Source organism: Oncorhynchus nerka, linkage group LG1, assembly GCF_034236695.1.
Source record: "Oncorhynchus nerka isolate Pitt River linkage group LG1, Oner_Uvic_2.0, whole genome shotgun sequence".
NCBI classification, from domain to species: domain Eukaryota; kingdom Metazoa; phylum Chordata; class Actinopteri; order Salmoniformes; family Salmonidae; genus Oncorhynchus; species Oncorhynchus nerka.
Window position 1 is genome coordinate 17,909,230 of NC_088396.1, and position 25,071 is coordinate 17,934,300.

A 25,071-nucleotide genomic window follows, 5' to 3' on the forward strand; every position below is an offset into this window, starting at 1 on the left:
TGTTAGTTGACTAATGTATTTGTTTTTATTTCTTATTTCAAAGACATTGATGCATCATAACTGTGCGACAGGAACTAAAACGATAACGTTGAATTCAAAGCTGTGGGCATTTGGAGATGACGCCGTTGGTCACTAGGCAGGTCATTTAAACCAGAATACGTTGAAATACGTTCCATAAACTCTAGCTATATACATGTTAGTCGCGTTACAGAGAATGTGGTACTTGTCTCCAGCAAGAAAAATCAGCTAGCAATTATTCGTTGATTGATCCTCTGTTCCCCAATTGAAGACAACATGTCTGTTGCCAAGGAGGAGGCTTTATCCCCAGATGAGTTGAGGAAGAGGCTTTACCAAACATTTAAGAATCGAGGAGTGCTTGACACACTTAAAGTAAGTATTTACATTAGTATTTAGTATTTTACTACCAAAGACCGTTGTTTCCCCCTTTGTCAGACGTTATTTCCTTGTTCTAGACGCAGCTTCGTAATCAGTTGATCCATGAATTGAAGCACCCCATCTTGAGTGGAGAAACTGTTCCCAGGCCAGTCCCTATGAAGTCAGACTCTGTCCTGGTCACCGCTTCTAACAGCCTGGTGGCAGATCATTTGAGGAACTCTGGGTATGAGTACACCCTGTCTGTGTTCTACCCTGAATGTGGCATGGGCAAAGATAAGGTGAGCGCTTGCACTTATGCTTTGGAGCAGTAACACAGTACTAGGGAATTTCCAGGGACATCAACGATACGATATTATCACGATACTTAGGTGCTGATACGATATGTATTGCAATTCTCACGATTCTTTATGTATTGTGATTCAGTAGTGTGATTCTATTGCGATTCGATGTTCCAAAAATATTGCTCAAGATATGTCTGCTGCAGAGGGACAAGAGAGAGCCATGGAAAAAAAGGTTTTGTTCAGTCATGGAAATAAAAGTGCTGACAACAAATTGATTCCCTATCAAGCTATGACGTTTTGGTGCAGGTACAGCCAACTAGAGCAAATCTAATATTGATATATTGTCAAAATGATACGATCCTGATATGCAACTATGGATTCCCCCCCAATCACTACACACTACCTTATGTTTGGTCCTGTACAATGCATTGTATTATGTTGAAGCTCTGAACGACCCCACTCCAGTAATGTGTGGTCAGCGTTGCTTGTGCTGAACTCTCAGCTACGTTACACTCTTTTGTTGACTATGCTCTCATCTACACCCTGCCAGATTTTCACTTCAAGGGACCTTCTTCAAATTATGAAAATCAGCCCGCGGTCACCACTTTACAAATCTCTGGTAATCACATCATCTTGGTAAAATTATACAAAATTATATCATTTGTACCTAATGATGTGAATGATGGGTTATTTGTATATTTTTCAACAGGCATCAAGTACACAGAAAGAGAATAAGGGTATGTTGCGTGATGTTTACTTTCATATGCCAAGCCCCCTCTTGTCAGCTCAAGCATCCTGGCATGGCCCTTATTGATGTTTCTTCCAGGTTTCCTGATGAGTCTCTTAATAGAATTGACAGACCGTCATCTGCATGGAGAACGGCGTGATGCTGATACTCAGACCACCAGTACGCCAGCTTATAGAGAATCTCTTGGTAAGCATGAAGCACTCTCAAGTTGACCCAGTAGTATAGTAAAATACTGCGTTACGTTACATTTTAATAACCTTTTGTGTGTGCAGTTGACAAGATGAAAATGATCGATGAGGAGTATGAAGCTCTCCGCTACAAAGGGGACAAGTGGGTGTCCTATGAATCTAAGCTTGCTGCATATCGAACAGAAGTTGAAGCACAGGTTCAAGCCGAAATGAATGCAAAGGTATGACTCTATTTCTCTTCGCCTCTTTATGCATTCTGATGTTCTAGTGTTGGAAATGTTTGCATTGAGAAACATGGTGCTTTTTGCTTCTTCAGCTGCAACATTATAAAGATGTGGAAATGTCCAAAGTGAAGATGGAGGAAAAAGACAAATCTCGCAAAGAGATTTTGCTGCTGAGGCAGGACATGGAGAGGACTTATGAGATGAAGTCGGGGGCATTGATCAATAGGGAGAAGAATGCCATCGATCGATTACAGAAACAACAAGAGGTAGTTGATTCTCAGTTCTCCAATCATCGAGTCAGTGGCCAATTCATGTTTTACTTGGGTCGTTCTATTTTCTTAAACTTTTTGCATTCGGGTGTTGTGTGCTTATGTGATGTTACGAATGACTTTGTATTTCATTTGTGTTTTTCAGATTGAGGAAAAAGACGTCTATATGCAAAGACAAGCTGTGTTGAAAGAGATAGAAACCGTGCGGAATAGAGAAGCTGAGCTGAGGTTAAGGATGGAGGCTTTTGAAAAGTAAGATGAAGTCATATCGCCATACTCATGCTGAATCATTGTCATACTGGGGTTATCAGGGTTTGGTTTATCACCAAATGCTTATTCACCACAGGACTTGCAAAATACAGGAAGACAAGACCAAGACCATGGAGGAGCTGCTGAGAAGAAGAGAGCTTGCAGTGAAGATGACGGAGGACACCTATGACCAAAAGCTGAAGAATGAGCTTTCAAGGTCTTATGATGGCATTTTGCTAAATGTAGCCTACTTGGACTGTTCTGTACTTTTTTAAAGATGATCGTTACTTGCTCTATCTGTTTGATTTCCCTTCACCTCCCAGCACAGAAGCCATCATTCCATTACTTCTCTCTGCATCCAGAAGGTGGCACTCTTGTGTAGAGCAAAAATATGTATACTCTGACATTCACATCCTCTATGCATATTTTGTTCATGTACTGTGTGCTTGGATCCAGTTCATCACAGACAATTAATTAATCTTCTGATTCATTTGATAAAAGGGATTGCAGGGATGATACCATACAGTGTATTGTACTGCCTTGAAAATTGGGCTAAGTAGCTTTGAATGCTAATAAGTTTGACTCACCACATCTATCACCTCTTAAATCCAAAACCACACAGTACTTATTTTTAGATCGTAAATCTGGCTGGTATAGCCAGCTGTCAGTTAGCATTAGTGTAACATGCAGGAGTACTGGTCACAGAGGCTGTATAACAAGCAGTCCAGATGCATGGCTTCTTGAATAGAGCATCTACCCAGTGCCAGTATCATAATGTGCTATCATGTCATGGTTTTGGGATAGTTACAGTCTAAGTATAAGAAGTTTGATGTAAGCTAAGCAGTGCATCACTTCAGGAAACGATTATGTTACCGTTACGCTATATTTAAGCAATAAGGCCAGAGGAGGTGTGGTGTATATGGCCAATATACCACGGCTAAGGGCTGTTCTTGGGCACAATGCATTGCGGAGTGCCTGGACACAGCCCATAGCCTTGGTATATTGGCCATATATCACAACCCCGGCTAAGGACTGTGTCAAGGCACTCCGGGTTGCGTCGTGCATAAGAACAGCCCTTAGCCGTGGTATTTTGGCCATATACCACACCTCCTCTGACCTTAATGCTTAAATATACCATGGCTGTCAGCCAATCAGGATTCAGGGCTCGAACCACCCAGTTTATTACATTGCTCTCTTATATTACTAACAGTACTAACATGTAGGCTTATGACATTTATGTTACTGTCAGTCATTATTCCATGCTGTTTATGTCAATGCTTACCTTGTATAAATAATTTGTGATTATTTGATATTTCTCTCTGGCTATCAGATATCAGCTTGAGTTAAATGAAGAGTACACCAAAAGGACTGAAAAACTCACAGAGAATGAAAAAAGAAACAAAGGTCTGTATTTTTCCTGTAGGCCGTCGTTATAAACAATGTATTAACTGTTGTGCTTTGTATCATTTTATACAAATGTCTTATCACACATTCATTTTCTCTCAGTGGAGACTATTCGTATGCAGAAGGAGTCGGCTGCAATCGATGCCAAGCTAGAGGAACACAGCAGAGCTTGTGCTGAGTTGAGACGATTGCAGGTAAACTTGGCAACCAATAACACTGTAAGGCAGAGACGGGCCCTGTTTTGTAGGATTGTCCATAGACAGATTGTCATCGGATGGTATACAGTTTTAAGCTGAGTAAGTTAATGTGTACAACTGAGACATACAGTGGCTTGCGAAAGTATTCACCCCCTTGGCATTCTTCCTATTTTGTTGCCTTACAACCTGGAATAAAAATTTATTTTTTGGGGGGGGGTTGTATAATTTGATTTACACAACATACCTACCACTTTGAAGATGCAAAATAATTTTTATTGTGAAACAAACAAGAAATAAGATTTTAAAAACTGAACGTGAGCGTGCATAACTATTCACCCCCCCTCCCCCAAAGTCAATACTTTGTAGAGCCACCTTTTGCAGCAATTACAGCTCCAAGTCTCTTGGGGTATGTCTCTATAAGCTTGGCACATCTAGCCACTGGGATTTTTGCCCATTCTTCAAGGCAAAACTACTCCAGCTCCTTCAAGTTGGATGGGTTCCACTGGTGTACAGCAATCTTTAAGTCATATCACAGATTCTCAATTGGATTGAGGTCTGGGCTTTGACTACGCCATTCCAAGATATTTAAATGTTTCCCCTTAAACCACTCGGGTGTTGCTTTAGTAGTATGCGTAGGGTCATTGTCCTGCTGGAAGGTGAAACTCCGTCCCAGTCTCAAATCTCTGGAAGACTGAAACATGTTTCCCTCAAGAATTTCCCTGTATTTAGCTCCTTCCTTCAATTCTGCCCAGTTTCCCAGTCCCTGCCAATGGAAAAAAAACATCCCCATGGCATAATGATGCTGCCACCACCATGCTTCACTGTGGGGATGTAATTCTCGGGGTGATGAGAGGTGTTGGGTTTGTGCTAGACATAGCGTTTTCCTTGCCAAAAAGCTCAATTTTATTCTCATCTGACCAGCGTACCTTCTTCCATATGTTTGTGGAGTCTCCCACATGCGTTTTGGCAAAACCCCAAACGTGTTTGCTTGTTTTTTTCTTTTAAGGAATGACTTTTTTCTGGACACTCTTCCATAAAGCCCAGCTCTGTGGAATGTACTGCTTAAACAAGTTATTTCTTTCCATTTCACTTCACCAATTTGGACTATTTTGTTTGTTTCCATTACATGAAATCCAAATAAAAATCTATTTAAATTACAGGTTGTAATGCAACTTAATAGGAAAAACTCCAAGGGGGATGAGTACTTTTGCATGGCACTGTACTATGAGATACACAGACATAACATTTTCACATACTGATTCGGCCCTAACTGTACGCATGCTACTCTCTGTAATTTAGATGGAGCTGGACACGTCCCAGTCTCAGTACTCTCTGCTAACACAGCAGAATGAGCTGCTGAGAGAGAGGCTGGAGACCATGAATGACTACCCCACCCTGAGGCGAGAGAGGGTGGAGCAGCAGGCCCAGCTCAGGCTGCTGATGAAACAGCTGGAGGAAGCTCAGGAGGAGAACCAGCGCCTACGGGCAGGTGAGGAATGGTGGCCTTACCATATGAGATATGCTACTGCCTTCTTTCAGTTTTGCATTGGTGGGCTCAGTCTGGGCGTGTGGGGAACCAGTGAAATTTTCCTTTCCTCCCTTTGCTTCCGTTTTAGCCTCTAGCATCTCTCTCTCTTTGACTAGTCCTTTTCTCTTAAGAGGGAAACGTTTGTTTTTTTCACTGTCGTTAGTTCAGAGGTTACCTAGTTTAAAGATGCTCTCCATTTTCTGGTCAAACGGAATGTGTTGAGAAATATACAAATAATGCATGAAATTCTTTTCCAACCCAGAGAGGATACAGTATGTCATTTTTGAGGCATTCAAAGGCTTTGTGGTTTGACTGTGTGGAGTCTGTATAGACTCTAGTTGGAAGTATTCAGTCTACTCTGCCCAGCTGGTCTTGGCACTGTGGCAGAGTCTTTTTGGATGTGCTCTAGATGACTGTCAATGCGGGACCCTCTCTGCAGTGTTTGTGGCTTTACAGACGGCTCTGTGAAGTGAAAGCAGGGGGGATGTGGGGGTGGAGAGTCCAGGCGACTGCGGAGGAGGAGGGACAGAGGGCAGAGGGCCAATGCTTCATCCCTCTCTGAGGGACACAATGTTCTTCCTGTCAGAGGAGAAGGGTGGATGGGGGACCAATGGGCCGCTCTCTTCCTCACTAACAGTAGGCTTCATTAACCACCGAGTTAGGCTAGTACCATGTGCTCGATAATGTCAACCTCCCAGCACCATCTCAGCCAAACCAATATACTGTAGCTAGCTGAGGAGATTAACTGGAGCGTATCACATAATGTCAGGTGTAAATCAGAAGTTAACGTTTTTGCCACAAAATCTCTCTTGACATTTCTGGGGCATTGTCACAGTGATTTTAAGAAAAGTACCTAACCTAGGCCCATTATAACTTGTCCTTAATTGAAAAGTTAAAGATCGGTAGTTGGATATACTGTACAATGAGTGCTCTAATGTGTAAGCTGTTTGCCGGGATGTTGTGACTCTCCTAGTCGATTGTCTCCCCATAGATCTGGGCAGGCCGTCGGTGGAGCAGCTGGCGCTGCAGACGGAGCTGAGGAGGCTGGAGAGTGCCAGGAGGCTGTCAGAGGAGGAGTTTGATAGCCACAGACAGGTGCTGCAGGCCCAGCTCCACAATGAGGTCAGTGACACAATGCTTCTCTGAAAGTGTGGGAAATAATGTGGAGACTAGAGAGACTTCTTGTCTTTAACACACATCTGGCCTGACGTTTAGTTCTTTGTGCTTATGGTTAGGCCTTACATATGAGTTCCGGTCCAATTGGGAGCCTGCATGTCATCTTTCACCTGTTGCAAGGTCTTCTTCTCTGTCTGTAACCCCTTGTTGGCTCTGTCCACCTGTTGGATGCTCTTCTTCTCTGACTGTAACCCCTTGTTGGCTCTGTCCACCTGTTGGATGCTCTTCTTCTCTGTCTGTAACCCCTTGTTGGCTCTGTCCACCTGTTGGATACTCTTCTTCTCTGTCTGTAACCCCTTGTTGGCTCTGTCCACCTGTTGGATGCTCTTCTTCTCTGTCTGTAACCCCTTGTTGGCTCTGTCCACCTGTTGGATGCTCTTCTTCTCTGTCTGTAACCCCTTGTTGGCTCTGTCCACCTGTTGGATGCTCTTCTTCTCTGTCTGTAACCCCTTGTTGGCTCTGTCCACCTGTTGGATGCTCTTCTTCTCTGTCTGTAACCCCTTGTTGGCTCTGTCCACCTGTTGGATACTCTTCTTCTCTGTCTGTAACCCCTTGTTGGCTCTGTCCACCTGTTGGATACTCTTCTTCTCTGTCTGTAACCCCTTGTTGGCTCTGTCCACCTGTTGGATGCTCTTCTTCTCTGTCTGTAACCCCTTGTTGGCTCTGTCCACCTGTTGGATGCTCTTCTTCTCTGTCTGTAACCCCTTGTTGGCTCTGTCCACCTGTTGGATGCTCTTCTTCTCTGTCTGTAACCCCTTGTTGGCTCTGTCCACCTGTTGGATGCTCTTCTTCTCTGTCTGTAACTCCTTGTTGGCTCTGTCCACCTGTTGGATGCTCTTCTTCTCTGTCTGTAACCCCTTGTTGGCTCTGTCCACCTGTTGGATGCTCTTCTTCTCTGTCTGTAACCCCTTGTTGGCTCTGTCCACCTGTTGGATACTCTTCTTCTCTGTCTGTAACCCCTTGTTGCCTCTGCCCACCTGTTGGATGCTCTTCTTCTCTGTCTGTAACCTCTTATTGGCTCTGTCCACCCGTTGGAGGTGTTCTCTGTCTGTATTAACCCCTTGTTGATTGTGCCTGTGTATACCAGGTGGAGCGCTGTGCCCAGTTGAAGGCCCAGCTCATAGATTGTGAGGAGAGGACTCAGTGGATGACCACCCATGCAGAGGACATCAAGATGCAGCTCCGACAAACACAACTAGGTACACTGTCTGTGCATGGTCCCCGTGGCTTATTTTATTTTTTAGACATGGCTAGTCACACTGAATCATGTGTGCATATTGTAGTTCCTTTATCTAGCTCTGCTTCACATCTCTGTATTTTGCATGAAACCTAGCTTGTGTAGCTTAGCTTGTATAGTAGTCTGCATCTCAATGGTGGCCTTTCCTGACTCTCTTCATTCCTGTTCCTTCACCTGCTCTGATCTTCAAAAGTTGAACAGGTGAAAGCAAGTCCTACAGTAGGCTTTCAATACACTACTTTCGCTTTATCTCTGTTCTCAGATCAGTGCAGATGAAGGAATGGAGGCAAGGAGAGGAATCCACTTCATGATATTGACATGCACCCTTAGCCTTCTCTGAGATCAGTCTACAAATCACTTTCTCCATCTTATCACCTTATAGTGGTTGGTATTTTGTCTTTGCCCTCATCTTCTCCTCTTTCTCTCCCCATTTCTTCCCCCCCTTCGATCTCTTGGTTCTGTGTGATTGGGGTGGGCAGCTCTAGAGAACGAGGTCCTGCGTAACCCTAAGCCCTCCCTAGTGGACCGCTCAGTGCTGGAGCTCAATCCTGATAAACTAGTGCCCCCTGATATCTATGTGGACAGAGGTGTCCTGAGAGCCTGGGTGGCTGGTTATGATGACGTGTGTGAAGCAGGTGTGATGCCCTCTCAAGGGCGCAGGTCTCGCTGGGGGCGGAGCAGTTCCCCAGACTCTGACGCTGAGCTGGTGGCCGGGGCCAAGGCCAGGATCAGAGAGCTGGAGAAGGAGGCGGAGACACTGGAGGAAGCTTACAGGAACTACCAGCAGAGGGCGGTGCACGCCACCGTGTCTCACATGCTGCCCCCACGATGCCTCTCACCCCAACGAGCACCGGTATCACCCCGCCCTCACTCAACTCAGAGGCAACATATCTCTCACCAACGCCCTCGCTCGCCCCAAAGACAACAAGTCCCCCCCCAACCTTGCCCACACTCACCCCAGCATCCACAAGTCTCCCACAGACCTCCCTCGCCTCAACATCAACCCCCTCCGCAGCGTACCAGAGCCCCGCCTCTCCCCAACCCAGAGTGACCTTCGCTGAAGACCCGTCCCAGGATCAGTACCCTGGTCCAGGGAGCGGAAGGGACTTCCAGTCTCTGGACTTCAGTGAGGCCCGGTTTTCAGGAGACAGACACCCCCTGGAAGGCACCTCCTCTCCCCACAGGCGCCTGTCTTCCACACCCCTCTCCCTCTCCAGGAGCCAGCTTCACACAGAGCCTGTGGAAGGTAGGAGCGTGCAATCTGTTTTATTGGGTTGTTTCACTTCAAATGGATTTAATGTCCCAAGCGCTTCACTGCTAAGACAGTAAATGTGTTTTGGAAATAATTTACTGTCATTGCTCGAAACAATGCTTGTCTTGGTGTATAGTTAGTATTTTATATCCCATTCATAACTTGTGAGTCATTGAGTCCGTCCATACCATTGTATTCTGAGTTTTAGTCGACATCTTGTCATCTCCATATTTCCCCCCTTTGAGCCCTTCCACTTCAAGCATTTTGAAACCCCATATGACAGTGACAGTGCTGAAGCTGTATCTTCTGTTTGCTGCATTTTGTAACGAACAGTTGCTCCCCCTCTCATTCTCAGAGGCTGAGGTGTCGTCTGTGGCGTTTCCTGTGCTGTCTCCTGAGAGGCAGCTCTCCCCCCTCCCCCTGCCCCGCGGAGAGGTAGCGTGCTCAGGGGACTTTACCTCAGATCTCTCCCCACCTCGCAGCCCTCAGCTCAGGAGCACTGCACGAGGCCAATGCAGGTAGCACCGGGGGTTCACCACATGATCGGCATTATAACAATATACTACAATCAGTTCAGTTGTACAGTTGTTTGTTTGTCTGTAGTCCACCACAGGTACAGCAAATCATCTTCTCCAGTTCCGAGTCAGAGTCTTCCCCTCAGCCTGAGAAGATAACCATTGAAGATCTCACAGAGCCTTTGCCAGGTACTCTTAATCCCAGATCAGTTTCGTTGTGTTGTGTTGGTGTCCGTCTTGTTTTTAAAGATGCAGCAGATGACACAACCGGTGCAAGGTATATTCCTGGGGTACTGTGATACAAAGCACTATAACACCAAGCCGGATTGTGATTGATGTGTCTGTTTCCAGTCGTATTATTACATTCCACGGTATAATCTCTCTTGACCGTAACCATCGAACTGCGGTATGGTTCAAATGTCACCTTAATCCGTGGTCGGCAGTTCGCCATGCTGTAGTCGGTCTATTAATAACTGCTGTGGCTTGGAGATATCTGAGATGGCAGAAGCCTTCTCTATAGGACGCCAGGCAGAGATGACGCAGCCCTCTGTGCTCCCAGCATGCTTTGCTTCCTAAACATACAGCACCTGTGCGTTTCTCCACTGTAATGCTGTAATACTGGAATCATACCTTGGGAGGGGCAAGGGGGGAGAGCAAACACCTTCAGCACTGCAGGAATGGTGTTGGGATATTGGTTTGTGTTGTTGACCAGTGGAATTGAAATATTCACCTATTTCGTTATCAATGATGCATCCAAGGTTTTGTGCGCCTGATGTAGCCGATTGACTGATCCATATTAGATTTGGGAGTGTTTGCAAATCCAGGCATGTTTCACCTATGACTCTCAGTGCTGAATCAGTACCAGCTAACAGAGGGTATGGGCCATACAGTATGCCATATTTCTGCCCATACCAAATGCCCCTCCTAACCCAATGTGTCGCATTCAGTCCCATACTTTTACTGGGGAATCCCATTTAGAATGACTGCTAGACATCTAGTAATACATATCAGTTTACGGTGGCCTTAATCAGGAATGACTCTTTCCATATATTTACACAGGTCAAATCACTGTAAATCACTGTAACGACAACACATACTGCTAAATCAGTTATGGCTGCTTTTTAATGTGTGACTGGCCTCCAGAGTGGCCTCTCGCTGGCCTGGTACAATGGTAAGGATGAAGGGCAGCTGATTATGTATTCTGTGTTGGTCCTCCTGGCCTGAGCATAAAGGGCCTCATTGTGACTTTCTTTCTCTCTACCCCCCCCCCCCCCCCCCTTCTAGAGCCCAGCCACATTCCAGAGCTGCTCCTGGACACGGCGGGCAATGAGGAGGAGGCCCTTGACGGGCCCCTGACTGTCCCCCCATCTCGGGCCCCTTGGGATCTCACAGAGGCTCAGCTGCAGGGGGGTGAGTAAGGAGCACATCCCCTCTCCCTAGAAGAGCACACCCAACTTTTAGACTAACTGATCCGTCACCCCACCCACAATGCAATGGCCATACTCTGCCCATGTTTTATCCAACCTGATGTTTGATAGCTTACCACTATACTGCAGTACGGTAGCCCCGTTTTTAAAACCACTGTGCAGGGAGCACCTATTCCGCACATTCTTTTAACTCAAGTCAACCCACTTTGATTTGTAGAAGTTCAACAAACGCTGGATGAACCTGCCAGACAGGAGGAAGAAGAAGAGCTGAGGTGGGAGCGAGAGAGAGGAGAGAGAGAAGAAAAACGACAGCGGGATAAGGAGGAAGCCCAGGAGAAGGAGCTGAGAGAACTGGAGAGATTGGAGAAAGAAAGGGTGGGGATTAACTTCTAGGCTGTTGCATTGACACATTCACCTCCTTCTATAATGACCTTAACATTGATGGATTGACCTTAGCATTGATGGATAGACTTTATCTGTTTCTAAGCTATTGGAAGAAGTACAGCAGTATGGAGAGGAGGTGGGGGGAGATGAAGAGAAGGAGGAGAGAAGAGGGCAGGAAGAACTGAAGGAGGCAGAAGAGCCTGAGGAGAAAGCCCCGTCCTCGGACAAAGATCCACTCCAGAAGTACCTGAAGATGATCATGGAGCAAAGACGGAGTCCGCATGTACAGGTGCAACACAAGTCTCACACACTTTTCTGTCCTCTGAAGTGCGAAGCCCCATTTTTCTTGTGGAACGGAAGCAGCAGCCGAGTGTATCCAGCGTAGTGTTTGAATTTGTGTTGTTTTTTTTTAGATCCCTGCTGGGAGAGAGGAGCCAGAACACAGGAGCCCCGAAGCCAAGAGTTTGTCTGATGAGAAAGATGATAGGTAAGTCTAACCATTTCACAGTGCTTGTGAGAGAGGAGAAGAGCGGGGTGGATTTTTAGATATGGCAGAGAGACTGCCAGTGAGGTTTTCTGACTCACTTCACAAGAAAGGACCTCCTCTCCTCTGACATGCCAGTCTTTTTGATTTTTAGACCAATTTATCAAGAACATGTGTTTTTCAATCCTATCCGGAGACTACTGTTAATAAACCATTATTCTATTCCTCTTTAGCGTTGCTTTCTCACATGAAGATGCAGATGAGTTCTGGTGAGGTGGCACAGAGTGTGAGTGTGAAAGGTACAACACTGCTGTACGTTTTACTTTGTTGTTTTTAGATGTTTAAGTTGTATAAATGTCAGTCTTGGTTCATTAACACGAATAAACCTTCGATTTATAAATCACACAGTGCCTCAAAGTGACTTATCGACACTTGCTTACAACTTATTTTTTTGTGTGTGTACCATGACATTAGGTTCTATGCCCATTCGACATGGAAAATAAATGCAGTACATAATTGAGTGGAGTTCATTTTTGTATTTCTTTATTTTCATAAAAACAGTTAACAGGCTTGTTGAGAGAGATGTCAGAGGGGATCCCAGTCAGACAGGATGTTGGATTGGTGTCCTCCTGGTGATTGATCAGTAGCCATTTCTATCATTTGTTGGTACTTTATACACAGGAAACGCTGTATAATGAGACTGCATGATCAAAGTCATCCACTTCACATCAGTCATCTTCCTGCAGGCCGCTTTAGCGTCTGTTCTACAATATTTCTGAGACCACTTTGTTCACAAAACAAGACGTTGTCAATCAAAACATACAGTGGCTTAAACTTTGGCTGAACCGTATTCATGGTCAGATTGCCATTTTCAATTATATGGTGATGATTAATATTCATAATACTGTGATTCATTAAGTATTCACAAGGAGGCCCTTGACACTCATAGAAAAAAAAATGGGGTACACTATTAGGTTACAAAATACTATAGAGGATTCGCATACTTGGAAACACCTAGGACTACGATGACATACAATGGACATACAATGGATTAATTGTTTCTCTGTTAGAAAAAATAAAAGGAAACAGGCAAACACTGCCTACGATAGTTGTCAGTACATATGACTACACATCACCTGTATCACTGCAGAAACAGTTTTCTCCTTCATGCAATAATGAATTAACATCAATATCCCTGTGTCTTCTCTACCTAAAAGAAAAAGATTACATCAGTAATTGTCAGTATTTTCACAATTGCATGTCAAAAACAATGCTGAAATGCAATTCAAGAGGTTTTGAAACTTTTTTTCTTGCTTTTTTAAGTGGTTATATATTCAATAAAATAAAATAAAAGATTGAAACATCACCAAAAGATTCCTGACTTGTAACATCTTTACATTGTACACATACAAGCACAGATTTTGTTTGTAGATCCACATCCTAAGACTGAGTTAGCCTGGATGTAGAAGGGATAACATTCACACATTTCACTTGTACTGTCTAAGTTGTAAGGTTTGCCATGGTAACAAAGCACATCACATTATATCAAATGTTTCGTTAGAGACAGTTTTTTTTCTCAACCAAGTATAATGGAAGCATCCTGTATCTTGTAGTTATAGGGATGAACATTTAACAATCGCAAATGGGAATTTCAAGTCACCTGGGAATTTGGAATGAACTGTGGGAGATCATACACTATACAATAGGAAGCATTTATTCATCCCAACAATACTTTGAATATACAAGCCCCTCTGTCCAACAGGGTAGTATACCATCCTCGTGCTCTATTGTCAAATTTGACATTTATTTTTCATCTCACAAAGACATTAACCATGACATTTTAAATTGCTGCATTTAAAAAATAAAACAAATGATACTAATTATTGCCCATGGTATCACACTTTGGTGATGTATTAAGATGATATATTTTGGTCAGTCTAACAGTAGAATTGTTATTGGCACCATTCACTTGCCAGAGTTTAAAAATAAAAATTTAAGTCTAAGAGAAAAAACAACCTTTGCATGTATTTTAGTGTAAGGGATTCCACCCTTCAAAAAGGACTAAAACTCAAATCTGAAACCACTACGGTTTCGCTTACAGTCACATGGGCACGTGGTTAAGTAAAATACATGTGTATGTAGCTAAAGTAACTACGTAGGCCCACTATTGTACACCTGAGGGAATTAGTATTTTGCATCATTATTTATGTATGTGACGAATGTAACTAGAATTAGCATTAAACAAAATGTCAGCCCTAAAATAGGAAAACTACTATCAAGAGAAAATTAATCTAAACCTAACATAGTTTTAATGGGCAAAGGGGTAAACATAAATTGTCAATGAAGCCAACCAATGCATGTTCTGTTCTACAATGGAATGTTGTTGTGCCTTCATATTTCTCTTCCTTATATTCTCTCTATTCAAAGCCAGGAGGACCAAACGTGTGTGCAATTAAAAACAACACGTTGCACTACTTTAATAGAACTGATGTTGTAAGGCGTTTCATGTTGTGCTATGAAGTGTTATCAAAACTGCATCTTTGATTAAAAAAAATAAAAAATGGATTCTCTTCTCGCTGACACGAACTTCCTGCTCTCCCTTATTCATAAATGGCCAACAGTCAGGCCAGAATCATAACAGAACACTCTAAAACAAGTTTCACTATTTCTTTACGTTCTTGTGTTAGAATAGTGCAATGTTTCAAGCTTCACCAGCGAAGACTGATTAGGAAGAAAGCAAAAAAAGAACAGATCAAAAGAATTGTTCAAAACTGCATATTTTTCTTATTCGACAATTTAGAAAAATAAAAACAAAAATATATTCACATACAAAACACAAAACAGAGGTTCCGACACGTCTTGGTTAGTTGCAGAAAGCGACATTGATGCTTTAGTTTGTTAGGAGCTGTATTACTGCACTGCGTGAGGGCAGCTGGCAGGTTACAGGAGCTCTGTGTGTGTGTGTGTGTGTGTGTGTGTGTGTGTGTGTTCATAGAGGTGGACGAGGGCGTAATCCTTATGTGTAGGAATTAAGACATTCCTTTGAGCGAGACGTGATGTCGTGCAGCTCCTGCTCTTCCTTCATTTTGATGTCTTGGTAGGCATGCATGTGACTGGCGTCCTTTAGGTAGGCCCAGTTTGCTGAGAGAATCATGAGGAAGTGGATCTGGAAGAGAAGGGTGAGGGTGGATGGCCGGTGAGCATGTCAAGATGCAAAGCAGGCTACAGGAGTCAGAGCTACGTCACACACACATATAACACAACGTTAAGCAGACAACAGACAAACCTGCACAGTAATGTTATATCATTATTATCAACACAACTAACATTACTATTACACTATGAACAAACCATACTACAGAAGAGACATTTTAAAGGGGAGAGGAAGGGGAGTGGGGGTTTTGAGGTTTTGCGTGCAAGCTTGATGAGGATGGTGGTTAGTGAAGGTCAGAGGTTAGTGGGAAATTAGATTGAGACGTGAGATGGAGTCAACCTTATCAACCTGTGTTCTGTCACTGGTACTGTTCTTAGTTAGTGTCTGTCTTTCATTTGACAATAATATAGACCAATAGGTATATTTTGTACACAAAGATTGTTTATTTTGTATAGAAAGAGAAAAATAATAACTACAGTCTTCAAAAATCTTAGGAAATAATTAAATATTTATGAAATATGGAATATAAGTAATCATAAACAGATTAAGTAATAAAAAAAAACTACAAGTAAGCATGCAGGCTCAGTGTTAAAAAAAACAACAGCGGCTCTTTAAACAACTGATTGGCCGTTTCTGGATGAGTCAAAGAAAAAATAATTAAACAAAACATGAAACTATCAGCTGAAGCTAGGAAGGCATCAGATTGCATTAAAAAAATCACATTACTCCTCTAAAATAGGAAAACCTCCTTTATAAAATGTATGAAGCCATAAACTGAGGCTATATACCTTGAGCAAAAAATATACCCCTGGTACTGCCCTTACTCTTCAAAATACTAGTTATATGCGCAGTTATTTTTGAAGTACTACTGTACAACACTGTTCATCTTGTCTATGTCATCTTACAGATGAAGAGTGTCTATATCGTGATACGATTTAGGAGCTAGTTTGTGACAGAAGCTTGTAACACTGACAATTCTCTGTGTAACACTTTGTGGCTTGCACCAAGAAAATACAAAAGTACACATGATCAAACCGAAAACATGAATGGGGAAAGGGCACTATGCCAAGGCTGGGTGGTCCTCGGACAAATTGACCGTTAGAGCGATAGTCATAGCACTGACTGAAGCCTGAGAACTCATTCAAAATACTGTATTGTCCTCAGATTAATTGTGTTTTGTCTTCCTCCTCCAAGCCTACTCTACAAAAAGCCTGAGTGCTATTCAATTAAAGGAGTTATTACTGATTTAATGTCCTAATAATATCTTAACATGACCTGGAGAAAAGCATAACCCTGCTAACTATACACCACCCCATTCTGAAGACAACTCTCCTCAGGTACCGTTGAACCTTCCGACAAGCCTGGATATCAAATGCTAAAGGACGCATACACTCAGCTATTTACGCTTTAGGTGAATACTAATGGGGAAGATGTTTTTGTCTATGTTCTGTTGGTTTTTAGTTCATGTAGTAAGTGGCTGCTGTCTCTACTCAGGGTAGTGTCATAGACTGTGCTGTGCTGTGTCTCTGAACACCAGTTAAAACTTAGTGCAGCAGTCTTCTCGACTCTTAAACTTCAAAACGGCAAAGTTATAAGTGGTAGCCATCATGTAGATCAGCTGGTGGAAGAGAACAGAATACAGGCGGTAAGAGAACACTCCAGGAACGTGCATGGCTGCCATATTGGCAACAACTGATCTTTCTACGTTCACATTTTTTACGTGTAAAAAATAAGTATTAGTAAAATATGATTGTTTATCACTTTCAGATGTGAGTTAAGTAGAAACGTATGAAACTGTCTTTGGAAGCAATCAGAGAACAAAATGGTCTCCATGGCCTAGACAGAGAATTTTCCTCTACTGTCATACTCATTGTTTTCAAAACACCCAAGATGGGACTCTTTGGAAATGGGGTGCCCTTAGTTCAAAGCACTCTGATTTCGTCTACAAATGTTTATATCCTTACAGAGATTCTCCTTGATACTGTATAAACATTGCCACGGTAAGTCTCCACCCTGTGTCCTTTTACCTATAATAAAACCGGGCCAGGGGCGTCTACGGAGATGGTTTACAGCGAATGGGATTGGAGATGTGGGAAAGCCTATGTGTAATCTGCTTTACAGAGGTTACATAAACCATATGGGAAATGAGGAGAGGAGCACTGGATTCATGATCTACAGTCAGATACAAACCGTGCAAGGATAGACTGAGTGGGAGGATGAGAGAGAGAGAGCGAGAGAGAGAGAGAGGTGAGCTTACCAGAGCAATGACGGTGGCCCCGGCTCCAGCGCATGCTACAATGTACAGGTGGTAGGACAGGTAGAACTGAAAAAGACAAGAAAAAAACAATGATTTATGTGAATGAACACAGTACGGTAACTTACATTTACATTTGAGTAATTTAGCAGAAGCTCTTATCCAGAACGATTTACAGTTGGTGCATTTATCGTAAAATAGCTAGGTGAGACAACCCCATATCACAGTCATAGTAAGTACATTTGTCCTCAATAAAGTACCCGTCAGCAAGTTAAAAAAAGACAAGTGCGAGTGTGTTCAAGAAAGGAAGGGGTGTTTTTTTGTTTCGTTTTTCTCATTGTGAATACAATTTGTGGCGCCTCTGTGGCCCCCAAACACTTAATATAGTTGTGAGCGCATGCATCTCAAAGTAATGACACCAAATAATGGACAGTATGTCACCTGTGAATGAATGACTCCGAATTAGAGGAGAAGAAGCCTTACCTCACTAGTATTACAGATGTCTCCTAGTGTGGACCCACAAGCCTTGCCTGGTGTAGCGTTCCATGGGATGATACCTGCAGACGGTCGTTAAAGGTTCATATTTACACTGAGCAAATTCCTATAATTCAGATAGTCATGCAGTAAATGAATCAGAGTTCAATCGTTAATGGCCCACAGTCACATATCACATTACAATTTACAGAATGGTTGCAACTTCAAATCACCATTAAAATGTCATAATTGGAGAGTTGAGTGTATTAAAGCTGCAAAACGCGACACACTGAACAGTATGATGTCTTATCGCTGCCATAAAACTCTGCCTGAGAGGAGACAGGGAGGCAATCGAGCTGTAGAAAAGATGCCACACGTGCTTTGTTATCCTATTAGTTATTTATCCCACTACCATCTTGGCTCTCAGCCACTATGGTGAAATAAGGGTCATATTCAGTAAAGCACACCGTGACAAAACATTTAAAAGAAAAAAATACACGTTTCTTATTGGACAAGTTTAGGTAGTAATTTCAGTCTGTTTTCTTTCACATGGTGCCTAATGAAGATGACCCTGACTGTGACTGAGGCATTCTCTTACCGTACTGACGGACGTCCACGCATATAGAGTCCACGTTGGTGAAGTTGGAGACTGGTGACCTCATGGCGGCACAGGTGGACCACATGTTGTAGAAGAGGAAGACGGGCACGGCGGAGAAACCAAACACTCCCAGCCAGGCAATACCCAGGATGTAGGTCAGGAACACAAACTGAGAGAACACACAGACAGACAGACAGACAGACAGACAGACACACACACACACACACACACACACACACACACACACACACACACACACACACACACACACACACACACACACACACACACACACACACACACACACACACACACACACACACACACACACACACACACACACACACACACACACACACACACGCACAGCATCCTATTAGCATTAGGCAGAACATAAACATAAACATTTTCGCAGCCTATTTGACAAGTAGGTCTTTAAGGGAGGGACTGTTTATGTGTCCAATTGCAACAATATTTTCTCATTATGGTTTTCATCAACTTGCTTGATTGATCGCATCTACCCAGGATTAAAACATCATGTGGTTTGGTGGAAATACTTTTTCAATCTTGTTGACAAAAGGGTTTGATAGCCAGTTAAGACTGCAGTGAGTTGGTTATTTGTGTTTTGTGCAAGTTCAGCGCATGGAAACCACAGTCCAGTGGTGTTGATAGTGACGTACCATCCCACTAATACAGCGCCCGCAAATGGTGGTCTTGAACTCGCTGTGCAGCTCCTTGACAGCGCTGGTGGTGTAGAAGCCCTCGGCCAGCAGGATGATCCCATAGAGGAAGAAGAAGGAGGCGATGCCATAGATGACATACTGCATCAGCTGTATTCTGTATGGGATCAAATCACACATAAACCACCTCAGTGTCCCGTGTGTGATCAAAGACACAGAGCTGAATTAGTTTACATTAGTCTTGGGTTGGAAAACTGCAACCTATACCATTCATTCTGTGAAAATCTTGAAATCATTAACAACTTTGGCTGATGAACTGTAAACCGATGTCTTCGAGTGAGGATGACTGACTCAGTTTCCCCCCCAAAAAAGGAGAAGCAGTCCCAAACCCTTAACACAGCCTGGACAGATGACAGGTGATACATGCCTGGAGAAATAATCTGCTAAAAGACCGATCGGCCTGCTAGACATCTTCAATGAAACAGTGCACTCAGAGACTCCCCTTTCAACCTCAACACAAAACACATGCTCTGTCCTGTCCTCTCGCTCCTCTGTTTTTCTCCTTAGACTAATGGATCCAGATAAGAAGAGCTCCATATTAGGCTTTGTCTCCAGGATGAGGTTCAGACAGGGGATATAATCAGCTAAAAATAGTCGTTGTGATGAGCTCATTGAAGAAAGAACATATCTATATAAGAGTACTTGTAATTTATGGATTGGGCTTATCTATGCTTACACTAGGAGGCTCAGCTTATTTAGATAAAAGGGGTTGATGTACAAGTCAAAAGTTTGGACACACCTACTCATTCAAGAGTTTGTTTTTATTTTTAATATTTTCTACATTATAGAATAATAGTGAAGACATCAAACAAATCCAAATATATTTTAGATTTTAGATTCTTCAAAGTAGCCAGCCTTTGCCTTGATGACAGCTTTACACACTCTTGGCATTCTCTCAACCAGCTTCACCTGGAGTGTGAACAGTCTTGAAGGAGTTCCCACATATGCTGAGCACTTGTTGGCTGCTTTTCCTTCACTCTGCGGTCCAAGTCATCCCAAACCATCTCAATTGGGTTTAGGTCGGGTGATTGTGGAGGCCAGGTCATCTGATGCAGCACTCCATCGCTCTCCTTCTTGGTAAAGTAGCCCTTACACAGCCTGGAGGTGTGTTTTGGGTCATTGTTCTGTTGAAAAACAAATGATAGTCCCACTAAGCGCACACCAGATGGGATGGAGTATCACTGCAGAATGCTGTGGTAGCCATGCTGGTTAAGTGTGCCTTGAATTATAAATAAATCACTGACAGTGTCAGCAGCAAAGCACCCCCACACCATCACACATTCTCCTCCATAATTCATAGTGGGAACCACACATGCGGAGATCATCCATTCACCTACTCTGTGTCTCACAAAGACATGGCTGTTGGAAACAAAAATCTCAAATCTGGACTCATCAGACCAAAGGACAAATTTCCGCCTGTCTAATATCCATTGCTCGTGTTTCTTGGCTCTTCTTCTTCTTATTATTGGTGTCCTTTAGTAGTGGTTTCTTTGCAGCAATTTGACCATGAAGGCCTGATTCACGCAGTCTCCTCTGAACAGCTGATGTTGAGATGTGCCTGTTTACTTGAACTCTGTGAAAAATTTAACTTATCCTCTGCAGCAGAGGTAACTCTTAGTCTTCCTTTCCTGTGCCGGTTCTCATGAGAGCCAGTTTCATCATAGAGCTTGATGGTTTTCGCAACTGCACTTAAAGAAACTTTCAAAGTTCTCTAAATTTTCTGGATTGACTGACCTTCATGTCTTAAAGTAATGATGGACTGTCATTTCGCTTTGCTTATTTGAGCTGTCCTTGCCATAATAAGGACTTGGTCTTTTACCAAATAGGGCCATCTCTGTATACCACCCCTACCTTGTCACAACACAACTGATTGACTCAAATGCATTAAGAAGGAAATAAATTCCATTAACTTTTAACAGGCACACCTGTTAATTGAAAAGTGTTTCAGGTGACTACCTCATGAAGCTGGTTGAGAGAATGCCAAGAGTTTGCAAAGCTGTCATCAAGGCAGCAGTGTAGCCTAGTTGTTAGAGTGTTGGACTAGTAAATAAAAGGTGGCAAGATCAAATCCCTGAGCTGACAATGTAAAAAAAAACTGTTGTTCTGCCCCTGAACAAGGCAGTTAACTCACTGTTCCTAGGCTGTCATCAAAATTAAGCATTTGTTCTTAACTGACTTGCCTAATCAAATAAAAAAAGGCAGAGGATGGCTACTTTGAAGAATCTCAAATATAACACTTTTTTTGGGTTACTACATGATTCCATATGTGTTGTTTCATAGTTTTGATGTCTTCACTATTACTCTACAATGTAGAAAATAGTAAAAATAAAGAAAAACCCTTGAATGAATAGGTGTGTCAAAACTTTTGACTGGTAGTGTAAGTGGGAAAAAAAGTGTTTCAAGATATCGCTGTAGACATATAGTCACTGTGCTATTGCAGATAGCATCAGGATGTATAGGTTTCGGGATGAGGTGGGATCCAATAGTATCTAATTGCTGCTCTACTCTGACCATACAGTAGGATACTTATGGTTAGCCAGACCCTACTTCTAGATTGTGTTTCATGGTCAGGTTATGGTCGACAAATCCTAACCATACTCATGGGGTCAGTATAAAGAGGTGCGGTTACTCACACGTCGGTCAGCATGGCGTGGTCAGAGGTGATCTTGGAGAAGTGGTTCTCCAGGATGCTGATGGTGCCGGTGAGGGCCACATGGCCACAGCCACAGAACAGGGCCACGCCAGAGAAACACAGGATCGTAGCCACCAGTGACGCATACGGCACCCCACCTAAACACTTGATGCAGCACTCAAAGCAACCTACATGGAGACATAGATTGAGAGAAACAGAGTGTGAGATCAGTCATTTATTGAAATCATCATTCATCACAGACTAGTTGGTGAACTTTTTGCTGTACGCTGCAGTGTAACAGTGACACGTCCATATAAGGAGGTTGTGTTTCACTCTATAATACACAGAAGAGCTGAAGTATTGGTGCACAACGCATTTAAATCATATACATAGCCATCTTTGCAGTAATGAGTTTAGGGAGACGTTTCAAGTTCAACTCACTGAAACATTCAAATGAGCCGTTGCATAACCAACGACAGCACAGTAGAGGTCATTTAATTATTCATTATTCATCGGAACTCAATAAGAACATGTACTGACTTTCTCAACCTCCTCCAAAGGACTCATCACCACGGAATCCTCATCTACCAATACACTACAAAACAATGAACACACACTGCCAAAACACACTCCTCATCAGACATAGAGTGGAGAATGGAGTGGAATTTTGATGACGATTTATGATGAGTGACGGTTGATCATACATTGATTATCATGCTAGAATGAGACTGGACGTTAATCGTTGCCACTTAGTAGGGTCATCTAGCTGTGTCTGCCTGTGCAGCCAGCGAGAGCAGCCTGTCCTGACTATTCATCGCTAGAATTAAAGTGCACTAATGGGAGGCAGACAGGTCACTACTGGGCTGTGGAAGCCAGCCAAACCCTAATGGAAATCAATGGCAATTCATAATGGCAGAATTAAGTGACCGGATGAGTTGTACAGTAGAATCCATCTCCTCTACTACATTATGGTACACAGTGCCTTTGGAAAGTATTCAAACACCATGACTTTTTCCACATTTTGTTACGTTACAGCCTTATTATAAAATGCAATAACTCATTTTTTCCCCTCATCAATCTACCCCATAATGAAAAAGCAAAAACACGTTTTTAGAATTTTTTGCGTATTTATCACAAATAAAAAACGGAGCACATTTGCTCAGTACTTTGCTGAAGCACCTTTGGCAGCGATTACAGGATCAAGTCTTCTTGGGTATGATGCTACAAGCTTGGCAAACCTACATTTGGCCAGTTTCTCCTATTCTTCTCTGCAGATCCTCTCAAGCTTTGTCAGGTTGGATGGGGAGGATTGCAGCACAGCTATTTTCAGGTCTCTCCAGAGATGTTCGACCAGGTTCAAGTCCGGGATCTCGCTGGGCCACTCAAGAACATTCAGAGACTTATCCCCAAAGCCACTCCTGCGTTGTCTTGGCTGTGTGCTTAGGGTCGTTGTCCTGTTGGAAGGTGAACCTTTGTCCCAGTCTGAAGTCCTGAGTGCTCTGGAGCAGGTTTTCATCAATGATTTCTCTGTACTTTGCTCTGTTCATTTCCCCCCTCGATCCTGACTAGTCTCCCAGGTCCTGCCGCTGAAAAACATCCCCACAGCATGATACTGCCACCACCATGCTTCACCATAGGGATGGTACCAAATAAAATCAAATAAAATTGTATTTGTCACATACACATGGTTAGCAGATGTTAATGCGAGTGTAGCGAAATGCTTGTGCTTCTAGTTCCGACAATGCAGTAATAACCAACGAGTAATCTAACCTAACAATTTGACAACAGTTACCTTATACACACAAGTATAAAGGGATGAAGAATATATACATAAGGATATATGAATGAGTGATGGTACAGAACGGCATAGGCAAGATGCAGTAGATGGTATTGAGTACAGTATATACATATGAGATGAGTAATGTAGGGTATGTAAACATTATATTAAGTGGCATTGTTTAAAGTGGCTAGTGATACATTTTTTACATGTGTGGCAGCAGCCACTCAATGTTAGTGGCGGCTGTTTAACAGTCTGATGGCCTTGAGATAGAAGCTGTTTTTCAGTCTCTCGGTCCCTGCTTTGATGCACCTGTACTGACCTCGCCTTCTGGATGATAGCGGGGTGAACAGGCAATAGCTCGGGTGGTTGTTGTCCTTGATGATCTTTATGGCCTTCCTGTGACATCGGGTGGTGAAGGTGGCCTGGAGGGCAGGTAGTTTGCCCCCGGTTATGGGGCAGACCGCATCACCCTGCACCAATTCAGTTGTGTGCGTGATGTGTACGCAGAGGAACTTAAAACTTTCTACCCTCTCCACTACTGTCCCGTCGATGTTGATAGGGGGTGCTCCCTCTGCTGTTTCCTGAAGTCCACGATCATCTCCTTTGTTTTGTTGACGTTGAGTGTGAGGTTATTTTCCTGACACCACACTCCGAGGGCCCTCACTTCTTCCCTGTAGGCTGTCTCGTCGTTGTTGGTAATCAAGCCTACCACCGGAGTGTCGTCTGATGATGGAGTTGGAGGCGTGCATGGCCACGCAGTCGTGGGTGAACAGGGAGTACAGGAGAGGGCTCAGAACGCACCCTTGTGGGGTCCCAGTGTTGAGGATCAGCGGGGTGGAGATGTTGTTACCTACCCTCACCACCTGGGGGGCGGCCCGTCAGGAAGTCCAGTACCCAGTTGCACAGGGCGAGGTCGAGGCCCAGGGTCTCGAGCATGATGACGAGTTTGGAGGGTACTATGTTGTTAAACGCTGAGCTGTAGTCGATGAACAGCATTCTCACATTCTCACAGGTATTCCTCTTGTCCAGATAGGTTAGGGCAGTGTGCAGTGGGGTTGTGATTGCGTCGTCTGTGGACCTATTGGGGCGGTAAGCAAATTGGAGTGGGTCTAGGGTGTCAGGTAGGGTGGAGGTGATACGGTCCTTGACTAGTCTCTTAAAGCACTTCATGATGACGGAAGTGAGTGCTACGGGGCGGTAGTCATTTAGCTCAGTTACCTTAGCTTTCTTGGGAACAGGAACAATGGTGGCCCTCTTGAAGCATATGGGAACAGCAGACTGGGATAAGGATTGATTGAATATGTCCGTAAACACACCAGCCAGCTAGTCTGCGCATGCTCTGAGGACGCAGCTGGGGATGCCGTCTGGGCAGTGTTTCGCGCTTTCAGTTTCACGAGAATGCTGTCATCAATCCACGGTTTCTGGTTGGGGAATGTTTTAATAGTTGCTGTGGGTATGACATCGCCAATGCTCATGCTAA

The 25,071-nt window shown here is 43.5% G+C and overlaps 2 protein-coding genes across 6 annotated transcripts in view; one reads left to right on the forward strand and one right to left on the reverse strand.

Annotated features, from left to right (window-relative positions):
• The first annotated feature begins 74 nt into the window (after positions 1-74).
• On the forward strand, positions 75-12,479 carry ofd1 (OFD1 centriole and centriolar satellite protein). Its single transcript, XM_029633320.2, is given in 23 exon segments — positions 75-390; positions 474-674; positions 1,228-1,296; positions 1,387-1,414; positions 1,504-1,611; positions 1,698-1,834; positions 1,930-2,103; positions 2,252-2,358; positions 2,453-2,572; positions 3,686-3,759; positions 3,862-3,953; positions 5,256-5,445; positions 6,476-6,606; positions 7,748-7,859; positions 8,377-8,925; positions 8,928-9,143; positions 9,505-9,667; positions 9,753-9,853; positions 10,949-11,074; positions 11,309-11,466; positions 11,579-11,764; positions 11,889-11,962; positions 12,193-12,479. Coding segments are annotated over 23 exon segments (3,252 nt in total). The 5' UTR covers positions 75-294; the 3' UTR covers positions 12,233-12,479.
• Position 12,480: 1 nt separating this feature from the next.
• gpm6bb (glycoprotein M6Bb) overlaps positions 12,481-25,071 on the reverse strand; it is a 51,634-nt gene continuing 39,043 nt past the window's right edge. For 2 of the 5 annotated variants that reach the window (XM_029633450.2, XM_029633401.2), the window contains exons 2-7: positions 21,813-21,999; positions 19,120-19,276; positions 18,440-18,608; positions 17,851-17,924; positions 17,371-17,436; positions 12,481-15,125 (exon numbers count right to left, since the gene is read on the reverse strand). In XM_029633450.2, coding sequence (XP_029489310.1) covers positions 14,976-15,125; positions 17,371-17,436; positions 17,851-17,924; positions 18,440-18,608; positions 19,120-19,276; positions 21,813-21,999 — 803 coding nt within the window. In that variant the 3' untranslated portion in view covers positions 12,481-14,975. Of the gene's footprint in view, positions 15,126-15,534; positions 16,732-17,370; positions 17,437-17,850; positions 17,925-18,439; positions 18,609-19,119; positions 19,277-21,812; positions 22,000-25,071 lie in introns of those variants that run through there. The other 3 variants (XM_029633566.2, XM_029633506.2, XM_029633649.2) reach the window with 2 other exon arrangements.